The following is a 19,270-nucleotide window of genomic DNA, read 5'->3' on the forward strand; positions in this document are numbered from 1 at the left end:
CTTCCCACATTTTAACGTCCCACTTTCCCAAGGTAAAAGCCAAACCTTCTGCCCTCCCTGGCTGACCTGCAACTAGGGTAGGGCCACGGGATCCAGTTTCACCTTGCAGGGGCTCAGAAGGAACAGCACGGTGCTGTGGCCATGTGCCTGGCAGTCCGTCTTCTTCAGGCTGGGGCAGAGGCGGACTCTAGGTCCTGAGCACAGGCGACTACAGCTGAAATGGTGCAGGTACCAAAGCTGTCCCCATCTTGAGGCTGAGGCTGTGCTGTCTCCCTACCTTCAGAGCCCTCCCATAGGTAGATCCTGTGAGCTATCTAGTATCTTTAATCCACTCTGCTGAAGAGCCAGACCCATTCTGCTAGTCTCAAGCAGAAACGAAATTAAATAAAGGATATTAAGCAACTAAGGTTCCTGACCACAGAAGGTTTTAAGCTGGAGACTATCACAGTTTTCTTTTCGAAAGGCCACTTTGGCAGCAGGGGTGTGGATAAATTGGAAGGAAAAGCAGGAGGCTGTGGTAGTAATTCAAGAGTTGATTAAGAAGGCTCTGACCAAGAAGGGACAACAGGAAAGAGAAAAAATTAAGAAGAAAATGGCAAACAACCCAGTATGAAGATGAGCAACAGCTGTAAATAGGCAGTTCAGTCAATAAACCCATAAAAAAGTAAAAGGTAAAAACCAAAAGCAGAGTATCTCCTTTCTGATTTTTGGCTGTCAGACTGGGAATAATTAAAAACACTGCTAACACCTAGTAGTGGCAAGGTTAAAGGGGTAAATATTAATGAGACAGAATTGACAGAAATTTGAGTTAAGTCTTTTCTTTTTTTAAGATTTATTTATTGATTTGAGAGAGAGACAGTAAAACACAGGGGGTAAGGGGCAGAGGGAGAGAGAATCTCAAGCAGACTCCATGCCAAGCGTGTGGAGCTCAATGCAGGGCTCAATCTCAGGACCCTGAGATCATGACTTGAGCTGAAACCAAGAGTTGGACACATAACCAACCAACTGTGCCACCCAGGTGCCCCATGACAATTAAGTCTTTTAAAAAACTTTCTTACAACACTAATTTTTACTGAATCTACTGAAATAACATCCCAGGTGATTTTAAAAAGATGAAACTATCAGCAAATGTCTGTGCTATGCTGTTCACTGAGTATGTGAATACTCTTTGTATTCCTTTATATTGTAAGATTAAGGAAATGGCCTCAGAACCTTTTATGTTATTTTTTTCATAAAGAAAGAGCATGAAGAATATTTTCATCTGAGTAATCAGGAAAGTTACCAGCCCAGAGACTTCAGCTCAGTCAGTTTTATGTGCTAAGTATCTGTACTGTGATGAGGCACATTATTTGTTACATGGATCTGGAAATGGAGAAAGGTAAGAAATTCATGCAAATGAGAGAATATCCGCTTTACACAAAAGCATAAACCACTCACATTCATCCAAACCACCAACACAGTAAGGACAACTCTATTTTCAGGGAACATGAGACTCAGAACTGGATACTGAGGAGGAAATAGGCAAGGCCTTACGGTTAGTGGCTTTGAAATTGCTTTTGAAAAAGGCATTTAAGTAAGATTATGGGAACAGCTGAAAACAGGCAGTCAGATAAATGTAGAGAGATGTCTTTGGCTCTGAGGCAAGACTAAAAACATGTATTCAGTTTCCAGTTTTAGTGATGCTGTTAATAAACAATATAAGGCGACAGTACGCTACCGTGCACGTCCACTTTGCTCCTACAGGTATGCACAGCCTAGAGCAAGATGAACCTCTTTATGGAAAGCAACCTTGTGGGAGAGAGAGATGAACAATGGTCTTCCCACCTTTTGGAAATTAACAGTTTAGTATGAGGTTAAGCACTTATAACCAGAAGCAGAGCTGTCTCTTTATGTTCTAGAGTTAAGCAGTAATGTAATTTGGAGAAGAAAAGAGGCTCTGTGGGTGGCAAAGAATCAGTCCTTGCCAATGAAGGGGTGGGAGAAAGGCAGGTAAACGAATTATAGCACAATTATAATACAATGTGACAAATAAATTAAAGTGTAGAGTGTCAGAAGAAGAGAAACTGAGGGAGATTTTGGAGAAGTAATATTTGATTGAGTTGGATCTTAAAAGTTAAATAGGAGTTTTCCAGACAAAGGCAAAACCCATAAATGTTAAGGCAAAGATATCAAGAACGCAGGCTTGCGGGAAGCAGGAAAGTGAGTAGCGGGAGGAGACAAGGCAGGATGGAGAAGTTATGGTAGGCCTTGACCTTACTGGGAAGAGGAAAGACAGAACCATGTGTGTAATTTATCACCTGTATAAACATTTATTAAGCAGGAAATGTCCTCCAAGCTGGAGACACAATGGTAATCAAAGAGGCGGAACCTGTCTTCAGGTGACTTACACATTTGTGGAGAGAAGGACGTTAACCGAATGATGTTCAGGATGTTTGTGGGCCAGTGACAAGGAGACAGGTCCCCGGGATAAGCTTCTGTGAGGGGTGATTTTGAGCAAAGAGCAGAAGGAGCACAGGGAAAGGGTCGAGACCAGGGCTCCAACATGGGCAGAGGCCCCCAAGATGAGCAGAAGAAAAGAGCTTTGGAAGAAAGGCATTAAGCTGCCATCACTGGAGCAAGAAAGAAGGAAAAAGTGGGACAAGATTAGGCTGGAAAGGCAGCTACTGCAAGGATCCTGGCTTGCACCTGGGAGCCTTGGGGAAGAGGTTCACAAGATCAGACCTGTGTTATTAAGGGATGACACTAACTGAAATGTAAACAGCAGGAGAGGCATCGGCCAGAGCAGATGCAAGAAAGCCAGCCAGGGGGCTGCTGTGGGTGCCCCGGCAGGCAGGGGAGGTGGGGACAGGGACTGGTTGGTGGCAGCAGAGGTGGGGACTGGCTAAGGTATGAACATCAAAAGATATGGTCAATTAAAGGTTAACTGTTACCAGAAGTAAGAAGGAAAAGGAAGAGACTGCTTTCATACCAAGATTACTTTCAAGGAAGGATACTTAGCATAGCTGAGTGAACACCAAGATAGTGCATTAGTATCATCCTGCCTCTCTCTGGCAATCGACTGCACTACTTATCTCATTACAGGGAAGCCTAGCATTCATCCCACTAGTGGCTGGTCACCGAAGGCTCCATGAAGCAAATACAGGCTTCTCCTAGTTTGTGGTTCTACAGTTAAATAAACCAAGTCAAAGGCAAATGACGAACTCAGAGAGGTCACTTACAACATATAAAACATACAAAGCATTCATATCCTTAAGGACCTCTTACAAACTAATAAAAATATGAACATTAAAACTAAAAACATTATAAAGGAGTTGCTGTGTGCGAACATGTATACCATCAGGATATGCACTGTACCATTATTTACAAGAGTGAACGGATTAAATGCAACCTAAACGTCCCACCAATAAATCAGAGTATGGATATTTAATAGAATACCACACAGTCTTATTAAAAGTGGTGATGGGAACCCCAAAGGGCCAAAAGAATTTTGAAAAACATTAAGAAAGTTGGAAGACTCACATTTCCTAATTTCAAAACTTATTACAAAGCTATGGTAACCAAAACAGTGTGGCACTGGCATAAAGACAGACATACGGAACAATGGATTAGAACAGAGAGTCCAGAAATAAACCCTCACATTTATGATCAAAGATTTTTGATAAGGGAGTCAAGACCATTCAATGGGGGAAAGCACAGACTTTCCAACAAATGGTGCTGGGACAACTAAATATCCATATGCAAAAGATTGAAGTTGGACCCTTTCCTTAAAATTAACACAAGATGGATCAAAGACCTAATTAAAAAGAGCTAAATCTAGAAAACTCTTAGAAGAAAAAGCAGGAGAAGCTTCATGATATTGGATTCAGTAAAGATTTCTAGGATATAGTATCAAGCACAGGCAGCAAAATAATAAACTCGCTACAAAATTTAAAAAAACATTTCCACATCAAAGGACACTAATGAGAGTGAAAAGGCAACACACGATGGGAGAAAATATTTGCAGATCATATACCTGATAAGGAACTAATGTCCAGAATATATAAAAGAACTCTTATAGCTCAAAAACAAAAGCAAACAACCCAAAAAATGGGCCAAGGACATAAACAGACATTTCTCCAAAGAAGATACACAAATAGCCAATAAGCACATGAAAAGATGGTCAAAATCACTACAAATGAGGGAAACACAAACTGAAACCACAATAAGATACTTCACATCTATTAGGACAGCTATTATCAAAACAACCGTAAATAAGTATTGGCAAGATTATGGAGAAACTGGGATCCATTCTTGGTGAGAATGTAAAATGGTGTAGTCACCGGAAAAAAGGATGGCAGTTCCTCAAAAAAAATAAATTAATTCAATAAAATAAAAATAAACAAACTATGATCCAGCAATTCTACTTCTAAGTATATACCCAGAGAAGTGAAAAGCAGAGACTCAAAGAGATATCTAAACACAAATATTCATAGCAACATTATTCACAAGAGCCAAATGGTAGAAACAACCCAACTATCCTATGACAGATGAACAAATACAAAATGTGTGTGTGCATGTGTATGAATATTATTCAGCTTTAAAAAGAAAGAAAATTCTGATAAATGCTGCAACAAGGATGAACTTTGAGAACATTAAGCTAAGTGAAATAAGCCAGAAACAAAAGGATAAATACTGTATGATTCCATTATATGAGATACCTCAAGTAGTAAATTAGAAAGCAGAATAGTGGTTACCAGGGGCGAGGGAAGGGAGTAATGGGCAGATATTGTTTAATGGGTAAAGAGTTCTAGTTTGAGACTATTCTGGAGATAGAAAGTGATAATGACTGCACAACAATGTGAATGTATTTAATGCCACTAAATGGTACACTTGAAAATGGTTACAATGGTCAGTTTTATGTAGAGTTTACCAAATTAAAACAATTTTAAAAAATGGTGATGTATATGTTTTAAAGGATTTATATTACATTAGGTAAAAAAAAAAAGGATATAAAATTCTATGTATAGGGGCACCTGGGTGGCTCAGTCAGTCAAGTGTGAGATCTCAGTTTCGGCTCAGGTCTTGAGTCCTGGGATCAAGCCCCAAGCTGGGCTCCGAACTTAGCCAAGAGTCCACTGGGGATTCTCTCTCCTCTCTAGCCCTCCCCCACTCACATGTGTGCACTCCTGCTCTCAAATAAATAAATCTTTTTAAAAAAAATTTGTATGTACAGGGGCGCCTAGGTGGCTCAGTCATTAAGCATCTGGCTTCGGTTCAGGTCATGATCCCAGCGTCCTGGGATGGAGCCCAGCATCGGGCTCCCTGCTCTGAGGGAAGCCTGCTTCTCCCTCTCCCACTCCCTCTGCTTGTGTTCCCTCTCTCGCTGTGTCTCTCTCGCTCTGTCAAATAAATAAATAAAAATCTTAAAAAAAGTTTTGTATGTACAGAAAGAACACTCTTCTGTTTAAAAACAAACTTGTTCACAGATCAGAAAGGAACAGAGACAATATACAGTCACAGTCATCTCTCAGGCAATAAAATGGCACTAAATTCATACCTTTCAATAGTTACCCTGAATGTAAATGGGCTAAATGCCCCAGTCAAAAGACACAGGCTATCAGATTGGATTACAAAACAAGACCTGTCAATATGCTGTCTGCAAGAGACTCATTTTACCCAAAGACACCCCCACATTGAAAGTGAGGGGGTGAAAAACCATTTACCATGCTAATGGACACCAAAAGAAAGCTGGGGTGGCAATCCTTATATCAGACAAATTAGATTTGAAACCAAAGACTGTAAAAAGAGATGAGGAAGGACACTATATCCTACTTAAAGGGTCTATCCAACAAGAAGATCTAACAACTGTAAATATCTATGCCCCTAACATGGGAGTAGCCAATTATATAAGGGAATTAATAACAAAAGCAAAGAAACACATTGACAACAATCCAATAATATGGGGGACTTTAACACCCCCCTGACTGAAATGGACAGATCATCTAAGCAAAAGATCAACAAGGATATAAAGACTTCAAATGACACACTGGAACAAATGGACTTCACAGACATATACAGAACATTCCATCCCAAAGCAATGGAATACACATTCTTCTCTACTGCCAATGGAACATTCTCCAGAATTGATCACATCCTAGGTCACAAATCAGGTATCAACTGGTACCAAAAGACTGGGATTATTCCCTGCATGTTTTCAGACCACAATGCTTTGAAACTAGAACTCAATCACAAGAGGAAAGTCGGAAAGAACTCAAATACATGGAGGCTAAAGAGCATCCTACTAAAGAATGAATGGGTCAACCAGGAAATTAAAGAAGAATTAAAAAAATTCATGGAAACCAATGAAAATGAAAACACAACTGTTCAAAATCTTTGGGATACAAAAAAGGCAGTCCTGAGAGGAAAGTATATAGCAATACAAGCCTTTCTCAAGAAACAAGAAAGGTCTCAAATACACAACCTAACCCTACACCTAAAGGAGCTGGAGAAAGAACAACAAATAAAGCCTAAACCCAGCAGGAGAAGAGAAATAATAAAGATCAGAGCCGAAATCAATGAACTAGAAACCAAAAGAACAGTAGAACAGATCAACGAAACTAGGGGCTGGTTCTTTGAAAGAATTAACAAGATTGATAAACCCCTGGCCAGACTTATCCAAAAGAAAAGAGAAATGACCCAAATCAACAAAATCATGAATGAAAGAGGAGAGATCACAACCAACACCAAAGAAATACAAAAAATTATAAGAACATATTATGAGCAACTCTATGCCAGCAAATTAGATAACCTGGAAGAAATGGGTGCATTCCGAGAGATGTATCAACTACCAAAATTGAACCAGGAAGAAACAGAAAACCTGAACAGGCCTATAACCACTAAAGAAATTGAAGCAGTCATCGAAAATCTCCCAAAAAACAAAAGCCCAGGGCCAGATGGCTTCCCAGGGGAATTCTATCAGACATTTAAAGAACAATTAGTACCTATTCTCCTGAAACTGTTCCAAAAAATAGAAATGGAAGGAAAACTACCAAACTCATTTTATGAGGCCACCATCACCTTGATCCCAAAACCAGACAAAGACCCCATCAAAAAGGAGAATTACAGACCAATATCCTTGATGAACATGGATGCAAAAATTCTCGCCAAAATACTAGCCAATAGGATCCAACAGTACATTAAAAGGATTATTCACCACGACCAAGTGGGATTTATCCCTGGGCTGCAAGGCTGCTTCAACATCCGCAAATCAATCAACATGATACAATACATTAACAAAAGAAAGAACAAGAATCATATGATCCTCTCAATAGATGCAGAAAAAGCATTTGACAAAGTACAGCATCCTTTCTTGATCAAAACTCTTCAGAGTATAGGGATAGAGGGTACATACCTCAATATCATAAAAGCCATCTATGAAAAACCTACAGCGAATATTATTCTCAATGGGGAAAAGCTCTCAGCTTTAGGTTAGGAACGCGGCAGGGATGTCCACTATCACCACTGCTATTGAACATAGTATTAGAAGTCCTAGCCACAGCAATCAGACAACAAAAAGAAATCAAAGGCATCCAAATCGGCAAAGAGGAAGTCAATCTCTCACTATTTGCAGATGATAGGATACTGTATGTGGAAAACCCAAAAGACTCCACCCCAAAACTGCTAGAACTCATACAGGCATTCAGTAAACTGGCAGGATATAAAATCAATGCACAGAAATCAGTGGCATTCCTATACACCACCAACAAGGCAGAAGAGAAACAAATCAAGGAGTCGCTCCCATTTACAATTGCACCCAAAACCATAAGATACCTAGGAATAAATCTAACCAAAGAGGCAAAGGATCTGTACTCAGAAAACTATAAAATACTCATGAAAGAAATTGAAGAAGACACAAAGAAATGGAAAAACGTTCCATGTTCATGGATTGGAAGAACAAACATTGTGAAGATGTCAGTGCTACCTAGAGCAATCTACACATTCAATGCAATCCCCATCAAAATACCATCCACTTTTTTCAAAGAAATGGAACAAATAATCCTAAAATTTGTATGGAACCAGAAGAGACCCCGAATAGCCAGAAGAATATTGAAAAAGAAAAGCAAAGCTGGCGGCATCACAATTCCGGACTTCCAGCTCTATTACAAAGCTGTCATCATCAAGACAGTATGGTACTGGCACAAAAACAGACACACAGATCAATGGAACAGAATCGAAGAGCCCAGAAATGGACCCTCAACTCTATGGTCAACTCATCTTTGACAAAGCAGGAAAAAATGTCCAATGGAAAAAAGACAGTCTCTTCAACAAATGGTGTTGGGAAAATTGGACAGCCACATGCAGAAGAATGAAACTGGACCATTTCCTTACCCCACACACAAAAATAGACTCCAAATGGTTGAAAGACCTAAATGTGAGACAGGAGTCCATCAGAATCCTAAAGGAGAACACAGGCAGCAACCTCTTCGACCTCAGCCGCAGCAACTTCTTCCTAGAAACATCGCCAAAGGTAAGGGAAGCCAGGGCAAAAATGAACTATCGGGATTTCATCAAGATCAAAAGCTTTTGCACAGCAAAAGAAACAGTCCACAAAACTAAAAGACAACCGACAGAATGGGAGAAGATATTTGCAAATGACCTATCAGGTAAAGGGCTAGTATCCAAAATCTATAAAGAACTTATCAAACTCAACACCCAAAGACCAAATAATCCAATCAAGAAATGGGCAGAACACATGAACAGACATTTTTCCAAAGAAGACATCCAAATGGCCAAGAGGCACATGAAAAAGTGCTCAACATCACTCGGCATCAGGGAAATCCAAATCAAAACCTCAAGAAGATACCACCTCACACCAGTCAGAATGGCTAAAATTCACAAGTCAGGAAACGACAGATGTTGGCGGGGATGTGGAGAAAGGGGAACCCTCCTACACTGTTAGTGGGAATGCAAGCTGGTGCAGCCCCTCTGGAAAACAGTATGGAGGTTCCTCAAACAGTTGAAAATAGAGCTACCATACGATCCAGCAAGTGCACTACTGGGTATTTACCCCAAAGATACAAATGTAGGGATCCGAAGGGGTACGTGCACCCCAGTGTTTATAGCAGCAATGTCCACAATAGCCAAACTGTGGAAAGAGCCAAGATGTCCATCGACAGATGAATGGATAAAGAAGATGTGGTATATATACATAATGGAATATTATGCAGCCATCAAAAGGAATGAGATCTTGCCATTTGCAACGACGTGGATGGAACTGGAGGGTGTTATGCTGAGTGAAATAAGTCAATCAGAGAAATACATGTATCATATGACCTCGCTGATATGAGGAATTTTTAACCTCAGGAAACAAACTGAGGGTTGCTGGAGTGGTGGGGGGTGGGAGGGATGGGGTGGCTGGGTGATAGACATTGGGTAGGGTGTGAGCACTGTGAATTGTGCAAGACTGTTGAATCACAGATCTGTACTTCTGAAATAAATAATGCAACATATGTTAGGAAAAAAGATAAAGAAAAAGATAGCAGGAGGGGAAGAATGAAGGGGAGTAAGTCGCAGGGGGAGACGAACCATGAGAGACAATGGACTCTGAAAAACAAACTGAGGGTTCTAGAGGGGAGGAGCGTGGGGGGATGGGTTGGCCTGGTGATGGGTATTAAAGAGGGCACATTCTGCATGGAGCACTGGGTGTTGTGCACGGACAATGAATCATGGAACACTACATCAAGAACTAATGATGTAATGTATGGTGATTAACATAACAATAAAAAAATTTAAAAAACACTAGATATTTGCAGGAAAAAAAAAATTAAAATCAAGTGGGCGCCTGGGTGGCTCAGTCATTAAGCAACTGCCTTCGGCTCAGGTCATGGTCCCAGGGTCCTGGGATCGAGTCCCACATCGGGCTCTCTGCTCCGTGGGCAGCCTGCTTCTCCCTCTCCCGCTCCCCCTTATGAGAGCTGTGTTCCCTCTCTCACTGTGTCTCTCTCTGTCAAATAAATAAATAAAATCTTTAAAAAAAAATTAAAAAAAAACAAACTTGTTATAAATTCATTCATTCATTCATTTGTTCACTCATTCACTCAAATAAAAACTTCTTGCCCTCATGAGCCCAAGAAAGACTTTGATTTTCATCTTGGGGCCAGAACAACACACAACACATCTTCCCTAACTGTGAGAGAGGCTGGGAAGTTGAGTACTCAGCATTTTTCACGCAGCAGTAGAGGAAGCCAGGGGAAGAGCTAGTTGAGAATCAGTACTGACCACGCCACCTCCACACCAGAAATGGACGTCTGAGAACCTTCTCTGTTCCTTCTTTTGTACCAGTTAGAAAATGAGACTAGCCAGGTCTGCTGGGGTACAAAGGATACAAGCTCCTCTGGCTTTTCTCAAGCTTTATCCTACTACTAAGTGAAATACCAGGAAGCGTCATCTAATACAATATTGTTTGGACTGAAAATTCCATTTGTTCAAGGCTTTCAGTTTGGGTTCAATTAATCTGTCTGCCTACTTATCAGCTGTGCCCAGGTGAACACTGTAGGTTAAGTATGCCTTCAAAGGGGGTTACTTAACACAATTCTTCTCCTAAGAGGGTGCTGCATTAGCAAAACCTAGTTCAAGGCTGCCCAGTGCTGCCCTCTGAGGATTAACACAAGGTTGACCTTATTTGTACGACAAAGAGTGTTACGAAACGCTGATTTAAAGGTAAAAAAAATTAAAAACAACAATGACAGAGTGGAAAGAATAGTGGGCTAGGAATCAGAAGAGCTGGGCCTGGGGTGAAGTTCTGCCACTTGTCACCCAAGTATGCTTTCCTTCAACAAGTCACTGAACCCGTGTATCTGGCACTGGGCTAAGTAAGGAGGAGGGGGGCGTGTGAAGATGCCAAATAAACAAGATCATCTCTGTCCTCAAAAAGATGATCTTTTAGGGGCACCTGGGTGGCTCAGTCATTAAGTGTCTGCCTTCAGCTCAGGTCATGATCCCAGAGTCCTAGGATCGAGCCCCGCATCGGGCTCCCCGCCAAGGAGAGCCCCTCTCCCTCTCCCCCTGCTGTGTTTCTGCTCTTGCTATCTCTCTCTCTCTCTCTCTCTCTGTCAAATAAATAAATAAATAAATAAAATCTTAAAAAAAAAAAGGATGATCTTTTATTTGGGTGAGCCCTTAATCTTGTAGATCCTCAGCTTCATCACCTACAACTCAGACATCACCATTCTCAAAGTGTTATTAGGAAATAGGGCAGGATAGTTCAACCTCAGTGCCCTTGACGTTTTGGGCCAGATAATGCCTTGTTGTGGGGGGCTTTTCTGTTCATTGCAGGATATTTAGTGGCATCCCTGGCTTCTACTCCCTAGATTCCAGTAGCTCCGTGCCACCCCTCCTGTTCCCCCGATAACAACCCAATGTTCCCTGGGACCCATTACCCCCAGTTGAGAACCTCTGAAATAGGGTGATATATATGAAAGCATTTAAAAAAGCATAAAGCCCCAAATCAAGTCAGCATTAATGTACATCTATTTGTAAGACTACTTGTCCAAAAAAAAAAAATTTCCTTTAAAGTATTTACAGTTTCCTTAGGAATGTTTTATTTTCTATTTTTATATATTTTGCCTACCATTAAAAGCCCTCTAGGGCTTTTTGGCTAATTTTCTTCACCCAAACAAAGCATCCTCATTAGAACATAGTTTTTAAATGTATCACTGTACTAACATGACAGTCAGAGTCAAACATAATTGCCATCTCTACAAAGCAGAAATTTTATCCAAAATCAAAGTACTCAGTGCCTACCTTTTAAGGTCAAGGGACTGGATCTTGTGAATTCTGTATTTGATGGCCTGTGCTGTTTACGAACTTCCAAGTACTCCTTAACTCTTGAATCAATGGTTTCTTTTAACAGTAAACAGACTTCCTAAAGTAAATTGAAAAATGAGATATAATTTTCTCATGTAATGCAATGCAAAAAGAGTCAACATCGTGCATATTAAAAAGTCAACACTGAACATTTTATTTTGTTTGCTTTTTTACTTAGCTGTGAAAGCTGAAAAAAAAAATGCTATCTGTGCTCGAGGGTAACGTGCCAGGTTTAAGTTCGCTACTGAGGTTTGTTCAAAACCATGATGTTGGCTTACTCTGTGACCCGAGAAATTCATTTCATTGCCCTCTGCCTCAGTTTCACATTTCTAAAAGGAAGATAAAAAGAGTGAAGTGCCCCGTGTGGCCAAGCAAGACTGGGGATGGCAGTCCCCTGCCCCCAGTGGCTCCGGGGGACTGCTGCCGTGTGTAGGGGTACCAGGGACAGGGTCATCAGCTCTTCAGATTTGTTTAAGAGGAGCCAGCCACAGTGATTTTTATGTGAATATTTCCCATTTTTCAAACTTGGTTCAAAACCTTTTTTTTTTTTAAAGATTTTATTTATTTATTTGAGAGAGAGAGCATGAATGGGGTGAGCGGCAGGGGAAGGAGCAGGCTCTCTGCTGAGCAGGGAGCCCGATGCGGGGCTCAATCCCAGGACCCCGGGATCATGACCTGAGCCGAAGGCAGACGCTTTAGGGACTGAGCCACCCAGGCACTGCCCCCCAAAACAAACAAACAAACAAATAAAAACCCTTTTTTAACCTAAACACCACGATTCACTAGTTTCTGGACTTAGGTTTAGAAATCTACTGAAGAAAGAACAGCATTGAGTGATGGGCTGAAGCGAGAACTGGAAACCAGTAATGTGATTTTCTTCCACGCTCCTCTCGATGATACTGTACATGCCCATTTGCTTTTGTGAAAACTGCACTATATTCACCAATTAATGGTGAAAATAATTTAACTTCTCATATTTCCCTAAAGTAGATTAATATTAGGCAACAGAAACACATGGTTTGAATTCAATGTCAACATACCACACCACTAGCAAATTTCTGGAGTTGTCTATTGTTTTATTTATCAGTGTTACTTATGAAAAGAAAAACAAAACTCTCAAAGTCCACCACACAACAGGAAGAAACTGTCCACTAGAGACATGTAGCCATCGCAGGGAAAGGGAAAAATGGCACACAAATCTAAATTTCTTAATTTAGATTAAGAAACTGGTGTGTAAGGACTGATAATTCTGGTCCAAGTCCCAGCCTCTGCAGAAGGCTCGGAGTTCCCGAGGTCAACTCAAACCTGTTTCACTGGTTTCTTCAATGCCATCTCAGGTTTATCTCTTAGAATCTTCATAAATTAAAACAAGAACAAAATTCTAAATGGCTCTGAAGGGCAATGATTGCCAAACTTGTTTTTTATTGCTAATACATACACTCCTCAACAGTACTGAAAATCCTTGATTTAATTCACAAACGTGATCTACATAAAATGTAAACACTGGTCTCCTCTCTCTGCTCTCATTTTGCAGCCCAAAGATGCAGTGCCTTGTGGAATACAGAGATATCCGTTTACAGTTGAGCGTTTTGGCATTGTTCACACAACAGAAAGGCAGCCTTGCCTCATACTGTTGTTTTAACAATTAAAGAATTTTGCTTCACATGCAGGGTTCAACTATGACTGAGCTAGAAAATATGTGAAAGACATACATGGAAACAGAGACTGTTAAAATTTGGCCATAAATGCCCTATAAGGCTAGAACTAAAAATAGTACGACAAAAATAAAACAAAGGCCCATACAACACAAACTTTCTCCCTATAGTTACGGGGCTTTCCTTCCATGAGTCAGGTTTGACGAATGGAAGGTAGACCATGTGCAGTGTGGTCAAGATACCCTAGTAACTGACCACACCACACTTAGCGAAGCATTCTCTTCAGAACCAGAGCAATGCAAGAAAAGACAAATTCCCAGCTACACCAGAAGGGCACATAAGAAGACCAAGATGAAATCGAAGACCAAGAGGACAGAGATATATACAGCATTTCTAGGCTAACAGGGGCTCACACTCGCTTCCTCAAGTTCACAAATGAAACAGTTCAAGTTTGCCTGCTTGGGTACAAAGACTACTCGTGCTGGACTCAAAATAAACTTGGGTTTAATACATGCAATTAGTTCCTTTTTCTGAAAAGGAAATGGACATTCTTAAGACTTTCACTATATTAAAGCATCTGCTAAAATGCAATCAAATTGATTGCTCATGAAATCCCAATCATGAAATGATCTAATAATAAAAAAGATGAAAGCACTGAGACACTGAATACAGACTAGAATCATATCCTTTCCTTGACTTGCTTTTCTCCTTTCTCTGTCTCTCTCTCTCAGCAATTTTAATGTCAATGAACAAACTTTAAAGGAACCACTTCGAGTATAAGCAGCAAACCATCCGCTTTGCTTTGAGAGGGAAGCTTGGCTTGCTGGCATAACCTGCCTTCTTGCAGCCAACGCTGCAGCCAAGCTCTGCAGGTCCAATCGTGCACTGAGCACCTTTGCTAAGTCATGCCTTGCTGCCTGGACGTAGTACTAGGTGGGGCAGCAACAGCTGTGTGTGGCACCCTGGAAAAATCTAGCCTCATGCTTTGCCTAGAAGGTGATTCACACATTCATACCTTTATTTTAAAGCCTTCCAAAGCAACTGACTCTTGGCAAAACTGACTACATATCAACAAGAAAGGGCGAAGGCTGAGGTGGTAAAGCTGGGAGAGAATGGAGGAAAAGGTGGGCCCGAAACAGTGGATTCTAGAATGCTGTTAACGTCAGTCAAGTCAGAAGACTTTTGGGGTGAGGTCCCCTTAGGTGAGCATTAGTCACTTTGGGGAAACAGAGTGTGGGTAAGCCAAATTTGGAATTCCATGGAGTTGAGTTATAGTAGGAGATGCTGGCTTACTAAATATTAAGTCCTGAGGAGGACAATCCATTTATTAACCTGAACAATAAATCTCATTATTCCGAATCTTGTGCCTCCCTTCTCCCAGCCGTGGGCTACTAGATCTCAAGTACAATATTGCCCAGCCAAGTCCTGATTGTATTAGTACCTTGTGATTGAAAATGTATTACTTATAAATTTTCTTGGAGGGAGTTTTTGTTTTCTAGTAGTCTTCAAAAGTTGACTAAAAACAATCACCACAGTAAAGGTGTTTTATGTTTGTTTTTTTTTTGCTTTTGCTTTGTTTTGTTGCCACTATCACTAGATTCTTCTCCATATACTACCTTTCAATAAAAACTTATTTTTTATTTCTAGCTCTAAAAAGCTATTGTGATGAATATCACGGAGGACACAAAGTGCTATAATATTCTGAAAGTTATGTGAAAGCCACTGCCTCACTATCGCTCTCCCTGCTCTCTAGTAAAAGGACATGGAGAAGGAAGCAGAGCATCTGAGGAGAGCCAGATGCACTCTCGAACCTTTTGCCACAGCAGCACTGGGGTGGGATCTTGGGGAAGCTGAGAGCTAGCAGTGACTCAGAGGCCTCTGGTTGAACTCTTTCATTTGCAGATAAGGAGACTGAGGCCCAGGGAGATCAAACACCAGGCTCCCAGCCACATGACCATTCAGCCATCCTCCCTCCCTGACTGGCCTCAGTGAGAAGGAATACAGTCAAATATCTTCACACTTGCTGTCAAAGACTCGTGTTAAGAAAAGTATGGTACAAGGGGGGACTGGGTGGCTCAGTCATTAAGTGTCTGCCTTTGGCTCAGGTCATGATCCCAGGGTCTTGGGATTGAGCCCCGCATCAGGTTCCCTGCTTTGCGGGAAGCCTGCTTCTCCCTCTCCCACTCTCCCTGTTTGTGTTCCCTCTCTCACTGTGTCTCCCTCTGTCAAATAAATAAATAAAATCTTAAAAAAAAAAAAAAGTATGGTAGAAGACAAAAGAGTGGACGATGATAATTTAAGAATTAAATAAGAATTTGATTTCAAGGTGTGAAAGATCAGAATTGTGTTCACCCCACACCTGCTTCAGGGTCTTGGTCTGTCCTTTACAAACAGTTAGATTAAAATCCCTGCTTGCCTAGAACCCTCACTTGACCATCGTCTTCTGTTTTAACTATAATGAGCCCTTTCCCCCAAAACAAAGAGGTTGAAAATTTCTGGTTTAAATAATTTAGCTTATGAAATATATAGATGTGTCACTTTCTCGGGGAAAAAGAAGCAAGTATATGTCTGTCATTGGAATATAACAACTGTTTCTCAAGGGTTAAATATAATTCAATATTTTTTGCCCACTAACAAAAATGAAAGCTGGAAAGAGTTAATATTTCTTCTAGCAGCAGCAACTTGCATTTAAACAGTGAACAGTTTTGTGGTACCTCTTTCTTCTGTTCAGAAAACCAGCTGTTATCTTTGTTTGAACCTTGTGGCAGTATGTGAAGATCCACCAGGACAGCAAAATTCCCACACTAAAAAGACATTAATGGCAGAGTTAGCTCACACCCAGCAAACAATCAGAGAAAAATCTCACAAATTCCTATGTGGTTGCTCATGATGAAATGGCAACAAAGTTCCCTAGTGGACAGAAACCTTCATATGGGGCAGGGATTACACGTCCTAAACCTACTAGTTTTTGCAAGTTTAATATTTAGGGTAGAAATGCTAAGGAGAAATATAATTTTACTCATGACAGTAAAGACAAAATATCTATCTCTGGGCCACGCCTTGAAAGGGGATTGCTCAAGACATCCAGTGGCAGTTGGACGACTACCAGACATAGAAAGAAGTCAAATAGGCTAGTCCTGGGTAGGCTCCAGAAGAGAAGGGTTCCGTGGATAGTCAGGGCAAGTCTTTCTTCTAAGTAGGAAAGAAAAGATATAAGCTATTGCATTTTTAGACAGACAAAAGGAATGGCTGGGACAGCACATCTTAGAAATGGAAATGAGGACAAACGAAAAAGAACCAAGGAGAGGAAGGTCGATGCTGAATGACAGTTATCAAAACTAAATTAGTTTCATTAAAATATGCTATAAAACTGTCCAAATCCTGCTTCCTGTCACCGTACAAGAGGGTAGCCAATAACCATGTGTGGCTACTGAGCACATGAAATGTGGCTACTATGACTGAGAAGCTGAATTTTAAACTGTATTTAACTTTAATTTAAATTAAACAGCCATATGTGGCTAGCCACTCTGTGGCACAGCTATAGACCCTGTAAAATGTAGCCTTATAAATACTCACACCTTATGAGTAATTTCTGAAAATCTCTAACTGTGGATGAGCTAACTCAGAAAGGAATAGATGACCAAGACTGCAGGTTGGGGATGGTCTCCGAGGCCCAAAGGGTCACTGATGGGCCAGTAGGAAAATGTCACTTCTGCACCTCTTTGGCTAAATAGTTTTTTTTTCCTTTTTAAATCCTGTGCTATAATTCAATGGTGAAAGGAAAGTATTTTCAACTAATGACCTGAGAATACCAACATAAATACGGGAAGAAAATAAAACGTGACATTGACATCATACCATACACAAAAATTAATTTGAGATGGATGACAGACCTCCACATAAAAACCAAAACTGTCTTGCCAAACAGAATAGAAAAAAATTTCTTAGAACCCACAAAGCACAAAATACAGAGGAAAAATATTATTAAATTGAACTCTGTCAAAATTGAAAACCTTTGCTCATTAATAAAATGAATATGTATGTCACAGGCTGAGAGAAAATATTCATAAATGCATGTATCTGACATAAAGGACTGGCATCCAAAATAAAGAACTCCTACAAGTCGATATTAAGAAAACAAACAACTCAAGCTTGAATAGATACTTCACAAGATAAACAAACAGCTAATAACACATGTAAAAGTATTCAACATCAGTCATCAGACAAATGCAAATTAAAACCACTAAGAGATACAACCCTGTACCTCAGAATGACTAAAATTAAAAAGACTGACACACCGTATGTTGGTAAGGATGTGAAGCAACCCAAACATTCATACATTGCTAGTGGAAACGTAAGATGGTTCGACCACGTTGGCAAACAGTTGGTCAGTTTCCTACAGTTAAACATACATTTCTAGCCAACAATTCCACTTTAGGTATTTACCAAGAGAGATAAAAACATGTGAACAGAAAGACTTGTATGCAAATGTTCATCGAAATTTTATTTGTAATAGCTAAGACAGAAAACAACCCAAGTCATCAACAGAAGAATAAACAAAGTGTGGTACATTCATTCAGTGGAATGCTCCTCACAAAACTACTGATACACTCAACATGGACTGATCTCCACCTTATGTTGAGCAAAAGAAGCCAGGCTAAAAGAATACCTATTGTATGATTCCACTAATATAAAGTTCTAGAGCAGCAAAACTAATCTGGGGTCAAAGCAATCAGATAGTGGGCCGCCTGGGTGGCTCAGGCGGTTAAGCATCCACCTTCGGCTCAGGTCATGATCCCAGGGTCCTGGGATCAAGCCCCACGTCAGGCTCCCTTCCCTGCTCAGCAGGGAGCCTTCTTCTCCCTCTCCCTCTGCCTGCCACTCCTCCCGCTTGTGCTCTCTCTCTCTCTCTGTCAAATAAATAACCAAAAAATCTTAAAAAAAAAAAAAAAAAGGCAATCAGATAGTGATTATCTAGGGAGCAACTGAGTGAGAATAGGCACAGAAGAACTCGGTGTGGTGATGGGAATGTTCTATATCTTGGTGGGTTATATGCTAAAGATCAGTTCATTCCGGCATATATAAATTATACATCACTAATAATTTTTTTAAAGCTGTGTAAAAGCACATTTATATGTACTGACAGTTATATAAAATGTATTATGTCCCTGAAAACATATGGGTATTTTGGGGAAGACCAAAGTGAAGTTCATCAGGTAAAAAATCATGAAGTATGTTGAAAGAGGATCTCCTACGATGTCAAACAGTAGAGTGTAACCCACTGAACTGCGGTATACTGTGTTATAACCAGTATTATATTTTAAAGAAAGAGAATCAAAGGGAATATATGAATAGAATAAGAAATACCAGTATGTCACATGGTAAGATCAAGTCTTGTTTTGTGAAACTTATGTATGAGTATAATGACTTATGATGTAAAGCCTCTTACTGTGGATTTGTGATCAAAACTGTTTGAAAACCATACTCAAGTATACTGTTACTCTAAAAGTTTCTTCACAATGCTGATTATAGATTTAACCTTTAAGGAGTATGCTGCCACCAGGTGGAGGTCACATGCCACAACTACATGATCTTAGCCAGGGGTTATTAACCTTTTGTGTGCCATGGACCTCTTTGGGCAGCTGTGAAGCTGATGACACTGGCTAAGAATAAGGTTTTTAAATGCATGAAACACAATGCATAGGACTAAAAAAACAAAACAAAAAAGATTTGACTGAAGCATGATTATCCAAATTAAAAAAATTTTCTAT

At 40.3% G+C, this 19,270-nt stretch overlaps 1 protein-coding gene across 2 annotated transcripts in view; it reads right to left on the bottom strand.

The window, feature by feature from the left end:
• Positions 1-19,270, bottom strand: part of LOC113937357 (SLX4 interacting protein) — a 193,028-nt gene that overhangs the window by 63,175 nt on the left and 110,583 nt on the right. For both annotated transcript variants that reach the window (XM_027621549.2, XM_027621548.2), the window contains exons 3-4: positions 16,214-16,303; positions 11,782-11,902 (exon numbers count right to left, since the gene is read on the bottom strand). In XM_027621549.2, the coding sequence (XP_027477350.1) occupies positions 11,782-11,902; positions 16,214-16,303 (211 nt within the window). The remainder of the gene's footprint in view (positions 1-11,781; positions 11,903-16,213; positions 16,304-19,270) is intronic.

Source organism: Zalophus californianus, chromosome 8, assembly GCF_009762305.2.
Source record: "Zalophus californianus isolate mZalCal1 chromosome 8, mZalCal1.pri.v2, whole genome shotgun sequence".
NCBI classification, from domain to species: Eukaryota; Metazoa; Chordata; class Mammalia; order Carnivora; family Otariidae; genus Zalophus; species Zalophus californianus.